This window comes from Protomyctophum parallelum (assembly GCF_964188405.1).
Source record: "Protomyctophum parallelum genome assembly, chromosome: 9".
Classification (NCBI taxonomy): Eukaryota; Metazoa; Chordata; class Actinopteri; order Myctophiformes; family Myctophidae; genus Protomyctophum; species Protomyctophum parallelum.
Genome location: NC_139706.1, coordinates 48,351,100 through 48,376,800, shown reverse-complemented (window position 1 = coordinate 48,376,800; position 25,701 = coordinate 48,351,100). Strand labels below are relative to the sequence as shown.

The window sequence follows — 25,701 nt, the reverse complement described above, 5'->3', positions numbered from 1 at the left end:
CCAGGTGTTATTTGTAGTTGTTACGTCCCCACCAAAGAGGTCCAGGTGTTATTTGTAGTTGTTACGTCCCCACCAAAGAGGTCCAGGTGTTATTTTGTGCAAAAAAACCCATTATTGGCCATTTCCCCTACCATAACATAAGCCCTCAATGTGTGTTGGGTTTTAGTGCTAATAACCCAACCCCCGTTGAGGGCTTATGGTAGGGGAAATGGCCAATAATGGGTTTTGCAAATAGTTACATAAAAACAGTCACATAGCTAAGTCATTAAACAAACGCTGCACATGATGAGACATTAGTTCTACATGCGAATGAAGATTATATTCCCAACATTACCTAATATTAGTAATAAACAGGAACACAACAGTTAACGAAGAAATAATAGTCCGGAATAATACAGATATGAAATACCAATGGACACACCTTATTCACAGGCGCGCTGGAAGGTATTAATACCAGGGGGGGCTGAAGGGTGGGAGGGAAATTGCGGCCGAGTGCAGCGAGTCCACGCGGAAAATTGCGGGTCTTATTCGGGTATAATTGGCCTAATAATGACTTATTTAGGACCTTGTTAACCGAGTTAATCATAATAACAGTATGTGACTCTTATGGTGTTGTTGTTTGGGTTAGATTTCTTTAAACCTGGTGCAGGTGAAAGTAAAACTACAATAGGTTTTTGCTGTCTCGTCATGTTGTGTCTACTGTCAACTCACTCGCTGTGCATTCTGCATTCAGCACACTCTGTCAAAAGATTCTCCTCCACCAGCAGGGGGTGCTGGAGCACCCTCCGTACCCCTTTTCCAGCGCTGATGCAAACACATTGTAAACAGGGTGTGTGTAGCCTACTTACGCCACAGCCAGAAAGGACGAGGGGATCTGTGGGTGAACTGGTAGACACTCCAACTCCCCACGATGCTCCGAGAAGTAGATACCCGACACACTGGACACCTGAACGCACAGTCACAAATTAAACCTCGTTGTCACATCACAGCAGTGTTGTTTTCGTCGACTAAAACTAAGACGAAAAATGTTCGTCGACTACCTATTTGCACTGACAAAAACAAATGGAAACTAAATGAAAACTAAGCTTCGATGACTAAAACTAAGACTAAATATACTGACAATTTTGTTGACAAATAAAAACGAGACTAAAATGTTAGGAAGGGACTAGTGGACAAGAGATCCAGTATAAGTCATTTTACACTTGGTTGCATGCTGAAAATAGCCGATCTACAAGCTGAGCTTGTAGATCGGCTATTTTCATCAAGACCCGCCAAAATACATTTTAGTCGACTAAATCAACTGTAGATTTAGTCGTTATTTTTATTTACGCTAAAGACGAGAGGCTGGTCTGCATTCATGCGAGTGGCGGAAGTCGAGAGTAACATATATAGCTCTAAATGCGACGCATTAGAGCTACTGTGGCTGTGGCTCAGGAGGTAGAGCAGGTCGTCCAATGATCCATGGGTCGGCGGTTCGAATCCCGGCTCCTCCTCCTCCTGACTACATGTCGAAGTGTCCTTGTGGGCATGACCAGGGGGGCAGTCAGCCAGATATTTCGTGAAGCCTCATTTGAAATCGGTAGTTCATATAATGGCCTGTTGTGGCGCTGGACTGGACCCAAAAAGCCCCATAGCTCCATAGAGGCCCATGTATTTGGGCCCAACTTCACCTAGACTGTATTACCTTAATAAACATGGTCATGAATACTTTCTGCTTCCAGTCACTAGTTTAAAGTCTCATTTCTAATGTCATAATATTCTTTTTGGAAAATTATGGTCCCATTAATTAAAAAAATGACCATAAAGAAAAAAAAACATTGCGTATGTTCTGAGGGGCGTGGCTACCGTTACAGTCTATGATCGGGATTCCCCTCCCACTCGAGTCAAAATAAAAACCAACGGAGAAGAAGGGGGGAAGTCCCGCCTCGTTGTCTGGGCAGCCAATGGCCAGCTGGTCCAAAACGGAGCCAGCCAATGGCCAGCTGGTACCAAACGGATCTAGAAAGATGGCGACTTACAGTGCAGGAATAACAGGCTTCATTTTACGTCCATGTTAGACCCGGCGAACGCTTTGTCCATATTTTTTACAGTCTATTGGCAAGACACTGAACCCCAAATTGCTCCCGATGTGCTGGTTGGTATACCTCGCATGGCTTCCGCCGCAATCGGTGTATATGAATGGGTGAATGTAAATGGGTGAATGTAAATGGGTGAATGTAATGCACAATCTATGTAAAGCGCCTTGGATAAAGGCGCTATACAGGGATGTCAAACTCAAATACACAGTGTGGGCCAAAAGAAAGAAATTGGTTCAAGTCGAGGGCCGGACTGTGTTTCAACACACGGGGCCATTTTTGGGGAGAGGGGTGTAGCTGAAAGTTGACCACAAGTTGATATACTTTCACTGCTGATCAATAGTGAAGAGAAGACGCATGCTTGCGCTTATTGCGGGCCCTCGATATACGTGACAATTCACTCGCAGTGCATTGTGGGACTTGTAGTATTATGGTGGTCCGTGCAATATACCAGAGGGCCAGTTCTAATACTAATTAACCCATTCTGGGCGAGAACCCATTTTGGTGTTAGCATCATGTTATGCTTTAGCTATTGAAAAATAGCAGATCTACAAGCTCATAGCGCGCCACCGAGTGGCGCGCTATGAGCTCGTAGCTCTGCTATTTTTGAAAAATCGAAGAACGAGAATCTGATCTCAGGTCAGAATGGGTTAAATATCATCCCGCGGGGCCAAAGATAATTCATTCACGGGCCTGATTTGGCCCCCCGGGGCCTTGAGTTTGACAAATGCACCATTTACCATCGTGTAGCTATGGACCAGAGCTATAGACGGACGAACGGACGGACGGTTCACCTTGTTGCCCGGGTATCCCAGCAGGACGTTCTCCTTGGGGTGCTCCTCGGCCCAGCTCCAGGCCTGGCCGGCCATCAGCAGGCCTCCTCCGGCCTTCACGTACGCCACCAGAGCGCGCACCACGTCCACGGAGGCCACTGCGCCGTAGGCCTTGGTCACGTACACGGCCACGCCCAGACCCAGAGCCTCGCTGAAGCTCTCCACCACGCTGCTCTGGAAGCTGGACCTGCTCAGGCTGTCCGCCACGGCCTATATAGGGAGGGGAGGGGATTTCATTATTGTTATTCCGCCGTAGTCTGAAAACCCACCTTTTTAGACTCCATCATGGCCCATAGCACTTACCCTAACCCCTTAGATAGCATTTCTGTAGACTTAGATAGCATCTGATACAGACTTATAGCATGTTATGTAGACGGCACTATAATTGCATTGTATGTAGTCATAGCACGTCATAGTACATATGTATAGCATAGTAGTATATATATATAGTTTATATGTATAGTCTCATAATATAGATATTCCACTGTTACTTTCTTAGCTTCCGCATGTTTTATGATAAATGCTTTTGTGATGTATTCCCATGCTTTTGTTCTTGATTATTGTAAGTCGCTCTGGATTAAGAGCGTCTGCTAAATGCCTAAATTGTAAATTGTAAATTATTATTTTCTTGGCAATAACTCATTTTGACCTGAGATCAGATTCTATAAAAATGTCTTCTACATCCTGACAGTTTTCTGAAATAGCTATGTTTCTATCAGTCAGTCGTTCTTAGACTTTTCAAAAATAGCAGAGGGCACAAAGATCTATGGGCATCAATTGTGTTAAAACAAAATTCAAAGATTTATTTTCAGTAACGTAAAGAGTATCGGATAAATTCCATACATCGTCGACTTCGCGCCGCGTTCTGTTTAGTTCATAAAGTTAACGTCACTGTATTGATTAAAGGCATTTGAAATTAAATACATTTTTGACTTTTTCAGGATTCCAATAAAAAAAAATAGCAACAAATAATTCAGGATTTCAATTCAAATATAGCAAAAAATAGCTGATCTACAGTCTACACGCTCAAAACATGTTTCAGTGCGACACGCTTTGAGCTCGTTGATCTGCTATTTTTGCAGTAATATGCAATGTGGCCCTCTGGAGTGAGTGTGGAAATATAGTGGCCCTCTGGAGTGAGTGTGGAACTATAGTGGCCCTCTGGGGTGAGTGTGGAAATATAGTGGCCCTCTGGAGTGAGTGTGGAAATATAGTGGCCCTCTGGAGTGAGTGTGGAGATATAGTGGCCCTCTGGAGTGAGTGTGGAACTATAGTGGCCCTCTGGAGTGAGTGTGGAGATATATGGCCCTCTGGAGTGAGTGTGGAGATATAGTGGGCCTCTCCATCGTCAAAGTTGCACCACCCCTGGGCCCTGCCCTATACCTTGGAGTTGTGGTGGACCCCCACAGAGAGGTTGTTGGCTCCGTCCCCTCGCAGCCAGACCAGGGCGTTCTCCACCAGGGCGGGGAAGGCGGTGAGGTAGGCCTCGTGGCCCAGGACCAGCATCCGTCCTCGGCCGTACACCGACGCCGCCATCAGGACCTGGCCTCTGCTGTTCATGGCCAGGGGGAAGGCGTGGTCCCCGATCAGCACCAGGTCACTGGGAACGCTGGGGCCCTGGAGGGATAGGGGAAGGTATAGAGGGTGTGGGGTCTGGTGAGCGACCCCCGCGATGGTAAGTGCGTTGCCAGGGCAACCAGGCACGCTGTCAGACAGAAGACGCCTCGGGCCGTTAGGAACGCCCTCCTCCGCCAGTTTGAGCTGATTGACGGACCGCACCCAAATCAGCTAGCGGCCACACCCGGCGTATAAAAGGAAGACTTAGTAGTCAGTCTGACAGCGGCTGGTTCACACCCACACGCTCACGGAGGCACGCACACGCAAACCGTCGGGGGGTAAGCAGACACACACGCTCTCACCAAACACACACTCATGTGTATAACTCTGCATGCCTTAACTGTCACTCTCCTCTCGTCACAGGTTTTATAGAATCCGTCCAGGGTTATGTCCGAGCGACAGAATCCGCGGGACTGGATGAAGGAAATATAACGTTGAGTTCCAGTTCTCATGTATCGGGCTGTTGCATGGAAGCCAGCCCCGCCAACGACGGCGACGTGAGAACTACAGATAATAAGGTCGGGAAGAAGCCTATAATTCTGCCTATAAGATTGAGTTCTGTCTGGCATACAGAAGAGGAGTTTCCAGTTTCCACGGACCGCGCCACAGCGACGAGGACGAGGAAACTACGAACAATAAGGTCGGAAAGAAACCTACAATTCTTTATATAATTCTGAGACATTGCATCGAGAACTGCCTAGCAAGCAGGCACTCGTTATATACGCCGGTAGGCTCAACGGCTGGTGCTCGCTCGGAGCTAAACCCCGCTATGGGAGAAGATCCTCTACAGTAAAGGCTAAATACTGACGACGTCACGAAGCAAGACTCCGCCGTCAGAGATTATTATTATTATGGTTTCTTATTATAAAGAGTACCTCCAGAGAGGAGACGTGCCGTAAGAAACTGTATAAACTGAATTGAAGCTAACATTCTGTTCTACTCCGTCTCCAGGCTGTGAAGGACACCGGTGAAGGAAATTATACTGTATGGAATATAATTTACCCAAGAAAACCTACGTGGGGTTTTCTTCTGTCTGCATAATTCTATTATTTACTGTACTGTTTTTCAATAAATAACCGTTTGAAAGTGCTGCAATTCCTTGTTCCGCCTGTTGAGGACCACAGAGCCTTCACAAGGGTCACTGGGAACGCTGGGAACGCCCTGGAGGTATAGGGGGGGTATAGAGGGTCACTGGGAACGCTGGGAACGCCCTGGAGGTATAGGGGGGGTATAGAGGGTCACTGGGAACGCTGGGAACGCCCTGGAGGTATAGGGGGGGTATAGAGGGTCACTGGGAACGCTGGGAACGCCCTGGAGGTATAGGGGGGGTATAGAGGGTCATTGGGAACGCTGGGGCCCTGGAGGTATAGGGGGGGTATAGAGGGTCACTGGGAACGCTGGGAACGCCCTGGAGGTATAGGGGGGGTATAGAGGGTCATTGGGAACGCTGGGAACGCCCTGGAGGTATAGGGGGGGTATAGAGGGTCACTGGGAACGCTGGGGCCCTGGAGGTATAGGGGGGGTATAGAGGGTCACTGGGAACGCTGGGAACGCCCTGGAGGTATAGGGGGGGTATAGAGGGTCACTGGGAACGCTGGGGCCCTGGAGGGATAGGGGGGGTATAGAGGGTCACTGGGAACGCTGGGGCCCTGGAGCAGTGTTGTTTTTGGCAGCAAATTTCCATTTTAGTTTTAGTCATAGTCTCTTGAATAGTTTTCACTTAGTTTTAGTCACCTGGAATGTATTAGTGTTAGTCTAGTTTTAGTCGACTAAATGTCATAAGATTATAGTTGACTAAAACTACAGGTGATTTAGTCGACTAAAATTTATTTTGGCGGGTCTTGTTGCCGTCATAATGACTTATTTTACACTTGAGCTTGTAGTTCGGCTATTTTCAGCATGCAACCAAGTGTAAAATGACTTATACTGGATCTCTTGTCCACTAGTCCCGGGCTAATCCCGGGCGGATCTATAGCGTTAGCAGTTTATTTAGTGTCGCGTTGCCAAACTGTTGCCTCTCGCAATGTTCGAATGCTAAAGCTAAACCTAAAGTTTAACGTAACGCTTAAAACACCAAAAGGGGTTCAACGGAAGCTCTGATCATGATTAAAATATAAATGCTTCCGTCATACAGTCTGGAGCAACGGAAGCTCTGATCATGAGTAAAATATAAATGCTTCCGTCGTACAGTCTGGAGCAACGGAAGCTCTGATCATGAGTAAAATATAAATGCTTCCGTCGTACAGTCTGGAGCAACGGAAGCTCCGATCATGATTAAAATATAAATGCTTCCGTCATACAGTCTGGAGCAACGGAAGCTCTGATCATGAGTAAAATATAAATGCTTCCGTCATACAGTCTGGAGCAACGGAAGCTCCGATCATGAGTAAAATATAAATGCTTCTGTCATACAGTCTGGAGCAACGGAAGCTCTGATCATGAGTAAAATGGTCCGGGTACCACCGGTCCGGGTATGGGTACCACCTGCAGCTAAATGATTCAGAGGTTAATTATGATGAATTCCTGTTCTGTTCTTTGGCTATATAGAAGTGTCTATCTGTACGTCTCTAAATGTTTTGATGAATTGAACAAGGTGGACCCTCTTGTAAACAAGTGTAAAGCTTAATTGGGTCGTCCACTCACAGTTAACAGTCTTTGTATTGAGTTTGTGCTTGAAATATACTGTAATTCTGCAAACTGTTAATAAATATTTCAATCAATCAAGGGTGGTAACCACATGGACCCTTAGATCTTTCATTCTTGAGTCAATCCTGATTCTTTCATTCATTTGAATGAGGTTCCTACGTGGACCCTACCCGTAGGTCCAGCTCCGTGAGGCCTCTCATGATGGACGTGTAGGCCTGCTCGTGGAGGGGGGAGGTGGGGCAGGAGGACATGGTGAACACCAGACAGATCCTGGAGAGACACAGGAGATGCATTTAATAATACTACTACTAATAATAATAGCTTACATTTATATAGCGCTTTTCTAAAATACCCAAAGCGCTTTACATAGGAACACTAGGAACAGACTTTATTAAGAAAAAAACCCCAAAGCAAAGAAAAACATAACAGATACAACAACAGTACAGGGTTAAAAAGATAAAAGGATAAACGAGACCTCAGCTGGGGAAAGCTATCCTGAAGAGGTGGGTTTTTTATTTTTTTATCCCACAATTTTGTAACCCATTTTTCACCCCTGTGTCAATCATCTAATGTGATCCTGGGCTCTACACACCCTCCACCAACCTAGTCCCCATATTATATGGGGGACAAGGGGAGACCAACCTAGTCCCCATATATGGGGGACAAGGGGAGAGCAACGGACTTGAACTCATGCTTCCTTCATGCCTGAGTGTCCAAGTTGCTCCTTTACACCTGACAGGGGGGAGTTTTCCTGGTTGGACGTAGCGCGTGGAAGGAACACGTTATTCCAACCAGTTCCTTTCCCCTCCATCAGGCGCCCCGGCTGGCCAGGGGGAGGCAGTTTAGAGACCAGGATTACTGCATGTTTTTGTGAGGGTACCTACCTACCCTAGGGGACACGGGGAGAACATGCAAACTCCACACAAGAGAGGTGGGTTTTGAGTGAGGTTTTGAAAGAGAGGAGAGAGGGAGCAACTCTGAGATGGTTAGGGAGTTCATTCCAGAGTTTGGGGGCCGAAACGTATAGAAGGCCCTAGCTGTCCCCCCAGGTGCGGTACTGTAGAATATAGCATTTTATGTAGACATAGCACTCTATAGTGTATACTGTATAGTACACGGATAGTTTCATTATATAGATATTCCACTGTTAGGTTCTTAGCTTACGTAAGTAGGATTCATGATGACTATTTTTATGTATTTGTTGTAATACCATGTTTTTGTTCTTGCTTACTCTACGTCTCTCTTGATTAGGAGCGTCTGCTAAATGCCTAAATTGTAAAACAAACTGGAGGAAATTGATCAAGCTGATCTTGTGATGCGTTGTGAGCTTGTAGATCTGCCATTTTGGAAAAAGCTTGACAATCTTTAAAAAACGTGAGTACTTTTTACTCCAATTTTAACCCATTTAGACCTGAGGACGATTCTACAAATGCCTTCTAAGTCCTGACAAAAAAACATGTTTCTGTGTCAGTCGTTCTCAAACATCTTCATGTCAAGGACCCCCAAAAATATATGTAATTGGCCGCCGACCCCCATCTGAAAATATGTTGTTCCGGCGGGGACCTCCACAGAAGAAAGATTTGAGTTAAAAACATTCACTGAAAGAATATATTCAATGATTTGTGCCGCATCTTCACAATTTTTTTTTAAATAGCAGATCTACAAGCTCGAGCTTGAGGATTTTTCAATAGCTAAAGTAGAACATAATGCTTCACACACACACACACACACACACACACACACACACACGCACACAGGCCGCTCAAAAATAATGTGAGATTGATGGCATGCGATGTACAAACCTGCAATTAAAAAAAAAAAGCAGAAAACAAAAGTCAGCTTGTTGTGGATGTTAGGAATGTTAGAATGATGGAAGCGGCAGGCTGGAGTGAGCAGGTTAAGATGTAATGGTTTATACAGTAGCTGTTGAACCAGGCTGGAGTGAGCAGGTTAAGATGTAATGGTTTATACTGTACAGTAGCTGTTGAACCAGGGTGGAGTGAGCAGGTTAAGATGTAATGGTTTATACAGTAGCTGTTGAACCAGGGTGGAGTGAGCAGGTTAAGATGTAATGGTTTAAATACAGTAGCTGTTGAACCAGGCTGGAGTGAGCAGGTTTTTGATTGATTGATTGAAATATTTATTAACAGTTTGTAGAATTTACAGTACATTTTAAGCACAAACTCAATACAAAGACTGTCAACTGTGAGTGGACGACCCAATTAAGCATTACACTTGTTTACAACAGGGTCCACATTGTTCAATTCATCAAAACATTTAAAGACATACAAACATTTAGAGACATACAAATAGACATTTCTATGTAGCTAAATTCATCATATGGGAAGCAAAAAAGGGAAAAGATACAATATACAGTGAGGGAAAATGGGGTGGGGGGGGTGGGGGGGATTCAGATTTTACAGAGGCCAGTTTCGAATTGCAGCCATCCGTAGGTGCCCTTTGAGAGCGGTTTTGAAGGAGTCAAGGGATTCACATGTCTTAATGACTGTTGGTAGGGCGTTCCACATTTTGGTGGCATAGGAGCGAAAAGAATTTAGTCCCTTGTTTGTGCCGAATCTGGGTTGTACATGGTTTGTTGTACTCCCTCTGGTGTTGTGGGTGTGGACTTCGTTTACACTAAGGAAGTATTTAGACAGGTACATGGGTATCTTGGTGGTGTATCGAATCTTGTGGACCAGACCCATTGCAAGATGCTGTACTCTGTCGTCGACCCTAAGCCATCCCAGCCTGTCAAAGTGGGCAGGGGTGAGGTGGGTTCGGGGTGTAATGTAATGGTAATGTAATGTAATGGTTTATATAGTAGCTGTTGAACCAGGTTGGAGTGAGCAGGTTAAGATGTAATGGTTTAAATACAGTAGCTGTTGAACCAGGGTGGAGTGAGCGTGTTAAGATGTAATGGTATATTGAACCAGGCTGGAGTGAGCATGTTAAGATGTAATGGTATGTTGAACCAGGCTGGAGTGAACATGTTAAGATGTACTGGTATGTTGAACCAGGGTGGAGTGAGCAGGTTAAGATGTAATGGTTTATACAGTAGCTGTTGAACCAGGCTGGAGTGAGCAGGTTAAGATGTAATGGTTTATACAGTAGCTGTTGAACCAGGCTGGAGTGAGCAGGTTAAGATGTAATGGTTTTTACTGTACAGTAGCTGTTGAACCAGGGTGGAGTGAGCAGGTTAAGATGTAATGGTGGAGTGAGCCGGTTAAGATGTACTGGTATGTTGAACCAGGGTGGAGTGAGCAGGTTAAGATGTAATGGTTGAGTGAGCCGGTTAAGATGTACTGGTATGTTGAACCAGGGTGGAGTGAGCCGGTTAAGATGTACTGGTATGTTGAACCAGGGTGGAGTGATGTGGACTGGAGTGGTTTATAATCTCTCACGCCAAAAGGGTGTGTTTGCTCCGATCTGCCAACAGCAGATCCTGTGGGAAGAACAAACAACTGACGGAGAGAAAGTTCAATGGAGTGGCCGCTACTGTTTGGTGTAATAACTAGGGCCGGGACTAATTGCGATTATTTGCGATTAATTAACTACAGAAAAATTAATGCATTAAAAAAATTAACGCATTTTAATCGCACTATTTTTTTCACCACGGAACGTTGTCACTGGACAGTTTTCAGATGGACCTGCGCACCAAGTGTCCGTGTCCTCTTCAGACAATAACACCACCAGAAACCGCAGACAGTTCACCAGACTGGGGGAAGCCGCTGAGATCACTTTGCTAGTTTGCTTGTCCCCGTGGATTGGAAATAGGATTTAAAAGGCTATCCGATGGTAGCGTGGATTACAGCACAGTTGTGTGCAATTATTCAATAAATAATTATTACCCCTATTACTACAAAAACAATGTTTTATTGCTTAAACTTATGTATTCACTATTCATTGATTCACTAGTACAGGGATTTTCAACTGATTATGAACCAGGGACCACCACCCTGACTGAGAATCAACCTGGGGACCACTGTTGTGTTCCCCTTAACAGCCATTATGTATTTTATATATATATATATATATATATATATATATATATATATATATATATATATATATATATATTATATATGGGCACATTTCCTATTCCTAATAATGGTGACTCAACCAGTCAATCTTGAACCCCTACCATGAAATGTTCTATGAGCAGGGCCTGGCTGTAAACAAGTTCTTTCTTGAGCTTAGTCCAGTTACCCTGGGTAAACATAGTACCTTTCCTTTCCCGTACAGTGTGAGGGGCATACACTTTCCTGTACAAGTCAACTGTGGAATTTCCTGACATCCAACTTTCCAGTAAATGTAAACATTAAACATTGTAAACATTGACATTGTCAGTTACAGTCACCTATTTGTGCAAATAAAGGCACTTGTCACAGCATCGGAGCCCACCGTGTGCGAGCGTCTCCGAGCGTATTATACTATCGCCGCTCGGCACCTGCCCACGTTTGGCTTGGATGTGCGTGTTTTTGTACTTTTTTTTGTGTAACATTGACGTGTCATCATACATCACCAGGTCATTTAGTGCACTCTGTTTCACAACTTTGCATATGGTCAGGGACCACATACAATACCTTCACGGACCACCAGTGGTCCACGGACCACCTGTTGAAAACCTCTGCACTAGTATACCAAAATCCATTTGAAAAAATGTCTCTCACAGTTCTTGGGTGAAATAATGATATGCGATTAAAATGCGATTAATCTAGATTAATTAACTACAAAGCCTCTGATTAATTAGATTTTTTTTTTTTAATCGAGTCCCAGCTCTAGTAATAACCCCATTCAGGGCGGGAACCCCTTTTGGTGTTTTCTTAAGCATTATGTTATACTTTAGCTATTGAAAAATAGCAGATCTACAAGCTCATAGCGCGGCTCATGAGCTTGTAGATCTGCTATTTCTTGAAAATTCGTGAAAATGTGTTGCAAATCATGGAATATAATTATGTTCTTTCAGAGACAACATTTTGAACTCAAATTTTGCTTCAGGGTCCCTGGAACTACATATTTTGCAGCCAAATACAGATAATTCTGGGGGTCCTTGACATGAAAAAGGTTGAGCACCACTGACATAGAAACCTAGGGTTTTCAGAGAACTAACAGGATTTTAGAAGACATTTCTTTTATAATCAGCCTCAGGTCTATATGCGGTAAAGGACAACTTTAGTTTTTTACAACCAAGGTTCATGTTTCAGGTTGTTATTAGAGAAAGTAAAAGGTGAGTGTTCATTTTCTTATGAACACTGTGTGTGTGACAAATTGACATATTGAGCCTATACACACAGTATAAGCCTTCCCCCAGTAGGCTACCTTCACATTCAGTAGATCCTGTGATCTTATGTGGCCAGATGTAATTTCCTGGGGTTTATTAGGACTATAGTAAATAATACAAAAATAAATCACCGTAACATTTTGTAAAACTATACATATTTAGCCCCATGCTCGAATGCCCCCGCCCCCCTGTCAAAAACTGCAAAAATCCCCAAAACGAAAGAAAGCAGCAAATGAAAAATGAATGAAAAAATGAATGAAAACATCTTTTACTAACCTAATAACCTGAAACATGAACCTTGGTTGAAAAAACTAAAGTTGTCCTTTAACCCATTTTGGGCGGAAACCCCTTTTGATGTTATGCTTTTAGCTATTGGAAAATAGCAGATCTACAAGCTCATAGCGGTCTGCTATTTTGAACAACTGACATAGAAACATAGCTTTTTCAGAAAACTGTCAGGATCTAGAAGACATTTTTAGAATTTTTAGATCTCGGGTCAGAATGGGTTTTAAGCACTTTGAATTGCCTTGTGTTTGAAATGTGCTCCACACATAAACCTGCCTGGACGTTGAGTCACTCTTTCTACCCAGAGTGAGCATCGTTTTCTGGGATGACTCCCCTTTTCTCGGTTTTTCTGTAAACCTGCCACGAACCTAAATAAATAAATGCAAAGTCTACAAACAAACACTATTTCATTTCCAATGACTCTCTGGCAAACACACTGCTACTGAAGGCACATCCATTATCACAAACACACTGCTACTGAAGGCACTTCCATTATCACAAACACACTGCTACTGAAGGCACATCCATTATCACAAACACACTGCTACTGAAGGCACATCCATTATCACAAACACACTGCTACTGATGGCACATCCATTATCACACAAACACACTGCTACTGATGGCACATCCATTATCACACAAACACACTGCTACTGATGGCACATCCATTATCACAAACACACTGCTACTGATGGCACATCCATTATCACACAAACACACTGCTACTGATGGCACATCCATTATCACAAACACACTGCTACTGATGGCACATCCATTATCACAAACACACTGCTACTGATGGCACATCCATTATCACAAACACACTGCTACTGATGGCACATCCATAATCATAATCCAATAGTAAAACTGAACTTTTTTTTACCTGAGGAGCAGAACTTAAAGATCCAACACGCTTATATTCCGCAGAACAAACAAACAGTGACACGGTCGAGAGGAGAGAGAGAGAGAGAGAGAGAGAGAGAGAGAGAGAGAGAGAGAGACATTCGGGAGGAACACGTACACAAACCAGGGGGAGGTGTGAGTGAGTTTGTTGTTTTTCGTTACCTGAAGAAAAGCAGAATCGCGTCTGATTGGTCGGTGTGCACGGAGGAGGAGGGTGTGGCCTGCGGTGCTCTGTCTATGAATAGATTATTCTACTGGTTTCTCAACGTAGGGCGCGGGGTCCACTAGACGGGTCCTGGAGGGACATGACGGAGGCCCAGTGGACCCAGCCAGGAAACAGGACCCCTAGTGCGGGTCCATTTGGTCGTATACGCTCTCTGAGTTACAGACCCGTAAGGGTCCATTTGGTCGTATACGCTCTCTGAGTTACAGACCCGTAAGGGTCCATTTGGTCGTATACGCTCTCTGAGTTACAGACCCGTAAGGGTCCATTTGGTCGTATACGCTCTCTGAGTTACAGACCCGTAAGGGTCCATTTGGTTGTATACGCTCTCTGAGTTACAGACCCGTAAGGGTCCATTTGGTTGTATACGCTCTCTGAGTTACAGACCCATAAGGGTCCATTTGGTACCATGTGTTACACTCTCAGTTACAGAGCTGTAAGGGTCCATTTGGTACCATGTGTTACACTCTCAGAGTTACAGACCCGTAAGGGTCCATTTGGTACCATGTGTTACACTCTCAGAGTTACAGACCCATAAGGGTCCATTTGGTACCATGTGTTACACTCTCAGAGTTACAGACCCATAAGGGTCCATTTGGTACCATGTGTTACACTCTCAGAGTTACAGACCCGTAAGGGTCCATTTGGTACCATGTGTTACACTCTCAGAGTTACAGACCCATAACGGTCCATTTGGTACCATGTGTTACACTCTCAGAGTTACAGACCCGTAAGGGTCCATTTGGTTCCATGTGTTACACTCTCTGAGTTACAGACCCATGAGGGTTCCCATGCTCCACTGGTGAGAGGGAGAGTGTGTGTGTGTGTGTGTGTGTGTGTGTGTGTGTGTGTGTGTGTGTGTGTGTGTGTGTGTGTGTGTGTGTGTGTGTGTGTGTGTGTGTGTGTGTGTGTGCGCCCGCATTATAACGAGGGTTTGGCTGCATTCCTAGAAATTAGAATACAACTGTGCTTAAACCGCCGTGATCGGAACTGGTTTACGGACAAAAACAATGAGAAACCTGTCCATCCCGTTTGGAACAATGCAGTGTCATCAGAGCACACAGGCCTGCACCTATACTGCATCATCATAATGTCTACATAAATGTAAACAGCAATATGATTATTACCTACAGTAGCTGCCTCATCACAGCATAGCAGCACCACCCAATGTGATTATTACCTATAGCTCCCTCACCACAGCATAGCAGCACCACCCAATGTGATTATTACCTATAGCTGCCTCATCACAGCATAGCAGCACCACCCAATGTGATTATTACCTATAGCTGCCTCATCACAGCATAGCAGCACCACCCAATGTGATTATTACCTATAGCTGCCTCATCACAGCATAGCACCACCACCCAATGTGATTATTACCTATAGCTGCCTCATCACAGCATAGCAGCACCACCCAATGTGATTATTACCTATAGCTGCCTCACCACAGCATAGCAGCACCACCCAATGTGATTATTACCTACAGTAGCTGCCTCACCACAGCATAGCAGCACCACCAACATTTGCAACACTTATTTTTAATGGGTTGAATCTAGAGTTCTCATGGTTTAAAGTTTTCAGTCATGTGCACCGAAAATAGCAGATCTACAAGCTACAAACACTGTGACATGTTGTGAGCGAGCTTGTAGATTGGCTATTTTCAGTCATTAGTTATTTTAAACGGCGTTTAAACAGCGTAACTGCCGTAAAACAACAAAAAGAAGAAGAGCGATTGAGCTATTTCCAACGAGCGCACATGCACACACACACACACACACACACACACACACACACACACACACACACACACACACACACACACACACACACACACACACACACTCAGCTACTAGGTGGAGTAGCACTGAGTCTGACTCGCACAGGGTGGGGCACTGGGGTAGCTACAGTGTAATGGCAGTTCTGACTCACTCACAAGCAACAACAACAACATTACAACAAGGACAAAGGACTGCATGTTTGTCAGTGTCCACCTCCAGTCCTGGAGACGTGGGGGTGAACACGTTTCGTCAGTAAAAGTTTTTTTTTCTTCTCTCAACTGATTCTTGTAGCTTGGGGTCACCTCTTAAGAATTATTCAAGAGGGTTGCCCAGCGATATCCCCTGGGCATGTGTTATGTCATTGACCCCTTAATGCCCGAAACACTAAGAAATCCCAGAAAATAAAGCTTTATGATAATATGCATGCAGGTATTTAATGCAAATTACTTGGTCAAAATGCATCAGATTTGCTTCGGTAAATGGTGCATTTATATAGCGCCTTTATCCAAGGCGCTTTACATAGATTGTGCATTACATTCACCCATTCACACACACATTCATACACCGATGGCGGCGGAAACCATGCAAGGCACCAACTAGCACATCGGGAGCAATATGGGGTTCAGTGTCTTGCCCAAGGACACTTTCAACGACATGTAGACAGGAGGAGCCAGGATTCGAACCGCCGACCCATGGATCATTGGACGACCTGCTCTACCTCTAGCCACAGTCGCTTTCTACAGTGTTTATGAATGTGGATATGTACAATGTATTTGATTAAGGATTAATGCATTATTAAAATAATGGATATTATAAACCCCTTCATGCCCGAAAACCCTCAAAACCCATAAATTATATATTTTGAGATCTAAATGCATCACATTAGCTTTCTAGAGTTTTTAATCCATGAATGTGGATATGTACAATATATTTGATTTCAGAATAGGGGCATTTTTAAACCCCTTCATGCTTAAAAACAGCAAAACCCTATAAAATACAATAATCGTTATTTTGGAAGTGGTCATGTCCACCACATCCCCTTTCCTTTGAATGAACTCTTAGAGGCTTATGTAAGTAAGTAAGTAAGTAAATTGTATGTATAGCACTTCTCACAGAGAAAACTCACAAAGTGTTTTAACCCATGCAGAAATTAAAAACAAAGACAGGCAAAAAACAGAATAGTCAAACTAAAAACAGGACCATACAATTGATCTAAGAAAAAATAACAACACATTAAAATAAACAACACAACCATTATGTTACATTAGGAAAATCAAGCTTGTGCAAATAGCAAAGTTTTGAGTTGATTTTCTTTTAAATGTCAACCGAGGCTGCGGATCTCAACACCTGTGTGAGGGCATTCCACAGTGTGGGCGCTACAACCTGAAAGGCTCTGCATGTCACCTTTTGTTTTACGTAAACCAGGTTTATAATTGTAGCCTACGTCTGTTCGGTACGCCATCTACATCAGTTCACAGCTCATCACACCGATCACTCACTCACTCACTCACTCTCACCAGTTTGGAATCATCAATCATCACCACACCCTAGTTTAAAGCACAGCCCTTTTGTCTCAGTGAGTGAGGTGCACGTCACTGGCTGTGGCAGGTCTGTGTAGCCCTTCTTCTACAAACATTTTTTACTAGGGCCGGGACTAATTGCGATTCATTTAGATTAATTAACTACAGAGAAATTAATCGCGATTAACTACAGATAAATTAATCGCACCTTTTTTTTCACCGCGGAACGTTTCTCACTGGGCGCTTTTCTATAGTACTGAAAACTGGAAATAATAAAAAGTCACCCCATTGTGTGTTGCCTGGAGGTCTGACAAAAAACAGTAACAATATGAAGTAAGTACAGCTTTGTGATGTCACTGAGATGTACTTGTTACTGTTACTAATTTTTTTTCAGACCTCCAGTTCTAGGCAACACAGAATGGGGTGACTTTTTATTATTATTTCCACAGGTATATTAATGACAGTAAAATGTTGAAAATGAGTGGTATCCTGTAGTCACTATTTGTTGATTCACTGGGATACCAAAAAACATTTAAGAAAAAGGTTTCTCGCTGTTCTCGGGTTGAATATTGATATGCAATTAAAATGTGATTAATCTAGATTAATTAATCGCAAAGCCTCTGATTAATTAGATTATTTTTTTTAATCGAGTCCCAGCTCTAATTTTTACTCTTCACTGACCTGAAGATCGAAGATCGAAACGTTGTCTTTTTTCAATAAAGTAATTCTTTACCAAAATAATGGTGTTTCAAAAATAGCAGACCTACATAAAGCTCGTAGCGCGCCACTAGATCTGCTATTTTTCATATAGCTAAAGCATAACATGATGCTGACACCAAAAGGGGTTCCCGTCCCAAAATGGGTTAAAGTTAAATCATGAAGGCATGCATATAGCAGGAAAAAGTTACACATGTATGAATTATTGTGATTATACGCTGTACTTCTAACCCAAGGAAGCTCTTCTCCACTTTCACCTCCCTCCTTAAACCCCCTCCCCCCTCCCCCCACTCAACCCTCATCCCTCACTGCTGATGTTTTTGTCAACTACTTCGAGAAGAAGGTTGATGATATCAGCAGCTCCTTTCCTCCCCTCCCACATAAAGTGGCATCTGACTCAACCAACACCAACCCCAACATACCATGCATGTCCTCCTTCTCTCCTCTTTCCCCAGACGAGGTTCTACAACTAGTAACATCCTCTAGACCTACCACTTGTCCTCTTGACCCTGTCCCGTCTCCAATCTTCCAGACCATCGCACCTGATCTGCTCCCCTTCATCACCTCCATCATCAACACCTCAGTAACCTCAGGCTGCGTCCCATCTGCCCTCAAGTCAGCCAGAGTAACACCACTCCTCAAAAAACCAACCCTTGACCCCTCAGATGTCAAGAACTACAGACCGGTATCACTCCTTTCATTTATTTCTAAAACCATTGAACGTGTCGTCTCCAACCAGCTCTCTCTCCATCTCTCACAGAACAACCTGCTGGATCCCAACCAGTCCGGATTCAAGAAGGCCCACTCCACAGAAACTGCCCTGCTGGCAGTCACAGAAGCACTACATGCTGCCCAAGCTGCTTCCCACTCTGCAGTACTGATTCTCCTAGACCTATCAGCAGCATTTGACACAGTGAACCACCAGCTGCTCCTAGAAACCCTAGCGGAGCTAGGCATCGGTGGAACGGCACTAAAGTGGTTCTCCTCCTACCTCACCGATCGGACCTACCAGGTTTCCTGGAAAGGTCTGCTATCATCCCCCCGAACCCTCCAAACTGGGGTCCCACAGGGATCTGTACTTGGTCCCCTCCTTTTCTCACTGTACACTAAATCCCTTGGCACTATCATCTCTGCTCACAATATATCCTATCACTGCTACGCCGATGACACACAACTGTTCCTATCCTTCCCCCCCTCTGCCACTCAGGTGGAAGAGCGCATCACTGCATGCCTGGCTGACATATCACAGTGGATGTCCTCCAACCACCTCAAGCTGAACCCAGACAAGACTGAGCTTCTCTTCTTCCCAGCTAAGTCCTGCCCTATGCGGGAGCTAACTATTTCCGTAGACAACGCCCTGGTAACGTCTGTCCCAACAGCCAGGAATCTTGGTGTTGTCCTGGACAGTCAGCTCTCGTTCAAAGCTCACATCACAGCTGTCACTCGATCATGTAGGTTCACACTCTATAACATACGACGAATTAGACCGTTCCTCACCCAGGAATCAGCCCAGCTCCTAATCCAGACAACAGTCTTGTCAAAACTCGACTATTGTAACTCCCTCCTTACTGGCCTACCAGCATGTGCACTTAAGCCTCTCCAGCTGATCCAAAATGCAGCAGCTCGCTTGGTCTTCAACCAGCCAAAATTCTCACATGTCTCCCCCCTGCTCCGCTCCCTCCACTGGCTCCCGGTCGCTGCCCGCACAGAATACAAAACTCTGATGCTGGCATTCAAAGCAACCAAAGGTATGGCTCCCCCATATCTTACAAGTATGATTGAACCCTACAAACCCTCCCGCGCACTCAGATCAGCCAACGCAGGGAAACTGGAAGTACCCTCACTAAAAACGCCGGGACAACGCTCCACACGTCCCAAACTCTTCTCCCTTCTGGCTCCAAAACTGTGGAATGCACTTCCCATTGCAGTCAGAACTGCAGCATCACTCCCAATCTTCCGCCGTAGCCTGAAAACCCACCTTTTCAGACTCCATCATGGCCCATAGCACTTACCCTAACCCCTTAGATAGCATTTCTGTTGGCTTAGATAGCATTTGACACAGACTTATAGCATGTTATGTAGACAGCACTATAATTGTATTGTATATAGTCATAGCACGCCATAGTACATATGTATAGCATAGTAGTGAATATGTATAGTTTATTATGTATAGTGTATGTATAGTTTCATCATATAGATATTCCACTGTTACCTTCTTAGCTTACGCATGTTTCATGATAAATGCTTTTATGTGATGTATTCCCATGCTTTTGTTCTTGCTTAAATGTAAGTCGCTCTGGATTAAGAGCGTCTGCTAAATGCCTAAATTGTAAATTGTAGCCTACAGCAATTAATTGAAATGTATAGCTGTAATACTATACCCCTCCCCCCCCCCCCCCCCCCCGGTGTCCGAAACGGTCCAGAAATGACAGTTACGGCGTGGGGGTCCCCGGGGGTCCCCGGAACATCCAGGAATGCGCCCAGGGAAGCTGCCCGCGTCCGAAACGGTTGAGAAATGATGAAAACCAACCAAGCTATTTTCGTGCTAGTGTAGCAGTTGTTCAGAGCCTCTGCCTGATGGCCTCAAAAGTCTAATATCTCCCCCAGTCCAGAGGGATATCCCTTTGGTCTAGTGGTTAAGATGTTGGACTTTCACGCGGGAGGCCCGAGTTCGAATCCCGTGCGTTACACTTGGACGGACGGACGGACGGACGGACAGACCCAGGGACACACATAGCTGTTTAATGGAGATGGTTGCACCACTCAAAATATGCTACTTTAGTCCACTAAAATAAATTAACATAGTCAGCTGAATAAAGTAGCATAGGCCTAATTATTTTGAGTTGTGCAACAACTCCATTTAACTCTATTTTTGTGAGAAATGTTTGGTAGATGTTTGGTGGACGCAGTACCACGCCGTGACCCGTGGGACCAGTACTTTTTTGACGCGCACGCGCAGGGACGGGACGGAACGGTGCATGTGCGTGGCGTGCATGCACGCTAGAACGCGTCCCGTCTAGACTCAAGAGAAGACGCACCTAACCTAATCAACCCCGTCATGTCACCAGACTTTCCAAGACGCACAAAGTACCCATGCAGTGGTCTAGGTTTACTTCACGCCGTGTACTGTAAAGCACCGTGCCGAATCAAATGGCTACTGTAGGCTACTTTGCAGAACAACCGGACAGCTGTTTATACCTGAGCGCACGGTAAGCATGCACAGCTTTAACTGTTTATACCTGAGCGCACGGTAAGCATGCACAGCTTTAACTGTTTATACCTGAGCGCACGGTAAGCATGCACAGCTTTAACTGTTTATACCTGAGCGCACGGTAAGCATGCACAGCTTTAACTGTTTAATACCTGAGCGCACGGTAAGCATGCACAGCTTTAACTGTGTTATACCTGAGCGCACGGTAAGCATGCACAGCTTTAACTGTTTATACCTGAGCGCACGGTAAGCATGCACAGCTTTAACTGTTTATACCTGAGCGCACGGTAAGCATGCACAGCTTTAACTGTTTAATACCTGAGCGCACGGTAAGCATGCACAGCTTTAACTGTTTATACCTGAGCGCACGGTAAGCATGCACACTTACGGCAGTAGGCGATGTAGTCAAGTGTAGGCCTACTGCTGCTGTGCTGTGTGTGTTCCCACAGATTACAACCACACACGGAGATTTTGAAAACATGACCAATGACAAAAAACTCCCATATCTGCTGGGCGAAGTACAACAATGTGCAAACACAGCAGCAAGATTTGTGGGCTGCTGTGATAGGAGAAGGATATCAAATGGAACACAACCACCCTAAAGACTAATCATTGTGTATATTCCTGCACTATACCTGCATCGAGTGATCTTGGTACATAGAAGTTGATCTATTGAAGATCCTGACCTTCAATATACATCATTTTTGTTTTGATTGTATTGCTGTATTGTTGTATTGTTGTATTGTTCGTTCTGCTTTGGCAATGTAAACGTATGTTTTCTCATGCCAATAAAGCCCTTTGAATTGAATTGAATTGTGTGTGTGTGTGTGTGTGTGTGTGTGTGTGTGTGTGTGTGTGTGTGTGTGTGTGTGTGTGTGTGTGTGTGTGTGTGTGTGTGTGTGTGTGTGTGTGTGTGTGTGTGTGTGTGTGTGTGTGTGTGTGTGTGTGTGTGGTGTTCTGCACGCAAGAAGGATGCCTCCTCCAGAACAGATTAATTCGTCCAATTTACACTCAGAGCCTCAGACAGACACTGCCATTATATTATGTGATGTCAACACGATTGTCACATATTTCAGCAGGGCACCAATTTCACCGTAACACCACCATGATGCTGGAGTGACCGAGTGGCCGATATTTAATTAGTAGAGGCTTCAGTGTAATGACACAGTCACACAGACAGACAGACAGACATCAACATTTAAAAAAACCCAAATACCTTTTAGAATATGGTTAGAATCTTCTTATGATGCCAAGTAAAGCAGTCTCAGGTTTTGACATGTTCCTATGGGTGTGAATAGAATTAAATACAGATCCACGACATGGTTTGACAGCTATAGCTATAGCCAGCTCATAAAACAAAGTGATAGGCTATCCGGTCCGGATAAGGAACTCTCTTGGTTTTATGGCAGTTTACCACAGGTCTCTGGGTTGTTATACCGCCACCTACTGTATATATATATATAGTGTTTCTGCTTGACCTATTAGAATAATGGTATCTGTGCAAACTCATTTTACAGCAGTGGTTCTTAAAGTGGGGTCTGGGGACCCCCAGGGGTCCTTGAGGGAGTTCCAGAGGGTCCCCAGCTAAATGATAGTTCTGAACCAAATGGACCCTGCATGCAGGGTCTCTAACTCTGAGAGTGTATTGATTGATTGATTGAAATATTTATTAACAGTTTGCAGAATTACAGTACATTTCAAGCACAAACTACAATACAAAGGCTGTTAACTGTGAGTGGACGACCCAATTAAGCATTACACTTGTTTACAACAGGGTCCACATTGTTCAATTCATCAAAACATTTAGAGACGTACAAATAGACACTTCTTCTATATAGTTAAAGAACAGAACAGGAATTCATCATATAGGAAGCAAAAAGGGAAAAGAAACATATACAGTGAGGGGAAAGGGAGGGGGGGGGGCGGTGGGGGGAGATTCGAAATACGAATGGAACCATTTTAATTTCAAGGACCCCCCAGTTTGACATGCATTAGGCTACAGACCCTCTTCTAAATGGCATCTATGGGACTCTAATGTATACAGTAAACATCAATGTTAATTTAACCCATTCTGACCTGAGATCAGATTCTATACGAGGTTTCCACTGGACACACACTGGTCTGATGAACCCATTCTGACCTGAGATCAGATTCTAAAAAAATGTCAGTCGCTCTTCGATTTTTCAAAAATAGCAGACCTACAAGCTCGTATCGCGCCACTCGGTGGCGCGATACGAGCTTGTAGATTTGCTATTTTTAAATAGCTAAAGCATAACATGATGCTGACACCAAAATGGGTGGCCGGTCAGAATCGGTTAACTCTGAGAGTGTAGGCTACAAATGGACCAAATGGACCCGCTATGGTCAATCTGGTTCCATTTGTAGCCTATATATACTACACTCTCAGAGTTACAGATCGACCCATAAGGGTCCATTTGGTTACAAACTATATAATTTAGCTGGGGACCCCCTGGAACTCCATCAAGGACCCCACTTTGGGAACCACTGCTTTGCCTCACTAATTATAAACTCACGGTTATGTCATTTATAGGGCCTATCTATAAGGGCATATCTAGTTTATCTAGAGAGTGTTAGCAGAGATCTCTAGCAGCACATTTACATGACATGACTGCCATCTGGTGGCAGTGCACGGTGGACACAGTCAGAACAAACCGGCACACGCGATTTGCACACCCCAAGATTTGAGTCAAAAACGTTCGCTCTTTATTTATTGTCGTGTCCTGCACACAAGGTGCCCAACCCTCATGGGGTTATAAGACACCATTTCACATTTACCGTTACAGCATATGTTTACATTATAATTATATTCATAATACATTAAAATACAACGAGTTATGCAGTGTTCTGTCTTCTCTCCCAAGCTTGACATATAAATTCAGCCACAAACAACAAATACTCCTTTGCCAAAACATAAATCATTTTTTTTCATATTTTAACTCAAGGGAATCCGTACAAACAGAAGATATCTTATTGTCTCCACCAGGCCGAAGGCATGTGGGGAGAGTATGTTTTGCACTCCGTCCGTCCGTCCGTCCGTCCGTCCGTCCGTGTGTCCGTGTGTCCGTGAACAGCTAATCTCGGCCACCGTTAACCCGGTCGATGCCATATTTTGCACACACACTCCCTGGATGCCAACCATGAACCTCTGCCCCAAACTTTCCAGAACGGCCTGTTATAGCGCCACCAGGAGGCCGCTTTGTGCAAAACAAGTTTTTGCACAGTACACCTACAGATTTTGTCCAAACATCACGCAAATTGGTACACAGTCTCTCTAGAGCCATTCAACGAAACGGGTCTTTCAGATTTATCAGACTCCATCCTGATTGGTTAAGATTGGCTTCCAAAGTTCACAGGAGTGCTCAGTTTCAAACAAAATGCTGCAAATCATGAACACATCGCGTGATTTCCGTGAAATTGTGCACCCACATTCCCACTAGGCCGAGGACGAAATGCCACATGAACAATTTCAACTCAGCCTCAAGGTGGCGCTATAACTGGCCGAAAAGTGTTTTTACCTCTAACTGCACGGATCTGTGGATAACCTGGTGGAGACCTGTGCCCGGAAGGGCACTTTTTCTAGTTAACAAATACTTCTCTTATATGACTTATGTCATCATATTTAGAGCAGTAAAACAAAAAGTGGAACTCATTTTCAACAACAGAACAAGCCGTACTGTATATGGGCATACAAGGTGGATCTGGTCCCTATGCCCATATATGGTAATGTACAGTACATACAGTGTTTTAGTTTTCGTCCAGGGCGATGATTGATGTGTATGCGCCGTGCCAGCGTATGACGTAATGACGACTTGTGCTTGATATGGCAGTGGTGTCAGATTACATACATGTATACATACATGCATACATACACAGGAGCATTACCTTTAATCCTCCCGACACTAAAACATATCGTCATTACGTCACCATCGAAAACCAATTACACTCTGGCATTGGGTCCTTTAATCCACATCTTTATTACGTCATCGTTGAGAGGTAGTTATACCAGTTATACCCTGACGTCATATGCTGTTACGATACATATACGCATCAAAAGTGGTGCAAAGTAACCACAGTATACCGCTAATCAACTTACAAATTATTATAGGATAAAACTCTAATAAAACTATAGGATAAAACTCTAATAAAACTATATGATAAAACTCTAATAAAACTCTAATAAAACTATAGGATAAAACTCTTATAAAACTATACGATAAAACTCTAATAAAACTATAGGATAAAACTCTTATAAAACTATACGATAAAACTCTAATAAAACAAAACTCTAATAGGATAAAACTCTAATAATACAAAACTATTAAAACAAAACTCTAATAAAACTGTAACTCTAAAACAAACTCTAAAAACAACTAGACCTGACATGTAACACATAAGCAGTCGGCTGGAGGGAAGGCCACACGCTGGAGTGCTCCCACGCCACACGCAGCAGTGTTCCCACCCCGAAGTCCAGGCATAGAGTGAGCTTTATAGTCCAGAAAAGGTGCTGCCACGCTATCAAAAGAGCTGCGCACGTTTTCGGCTGCGCACAGCTTCAAAACCGGGTTTTTAGACAGCCGGTGGATGGGAA

The 25,701-nt window shown here is 44.1% G+C and overlaps 1 protein-coding gene across 4 annotated transcripts in view; it reads right to left on the bottom strand.

Moving 5' to 3' along the window:
* The window catches only part of LOC310864732 (TRPM8 channel-associated factor homolog), a 43,625-nt gene extending 21,215 nt beyond the window's left edge, over nt 1-22,410 (bottom strand). The window contains exons 1-5 of one of the 4 annotated variants that reach the window (XM_083773455.1): nt 22,309-22,410; nt 7,342-7,441; nt 4,292-4,525; nt 2,870-3,118; nt 849-946 (exon numbers count right to left, since the gene is read on the bottom strand). In XM_083773455.1, the coding sequence (XP_083629581.1) occupies nt 849-946; nt 2,870-3,118; nt 4,292-4,525; nt 7,342-7,422 (662 nt within the window). In that variant the 5' untranslated portion in view covers nt 7,423-7,441; nt 22,309-22,410. Of the gene's footprint in view, nt 1-848; nt 947-2,869; nt 3,119-4,291; nt 4,526-7,341; nt 7,442-9,147; nt 9,169-13,029; nt 13,081-13,623; nt 13,679-22,308 lie in introns of those variants that run through there. The other 3 variants (XM_083773453.1, XM_083773456.1, XM_083773454.1) reach the window with 3 other exon arrangements.
* Nucleotides 22,411-25,701: the final 3,291 nt, after the last annotated feature.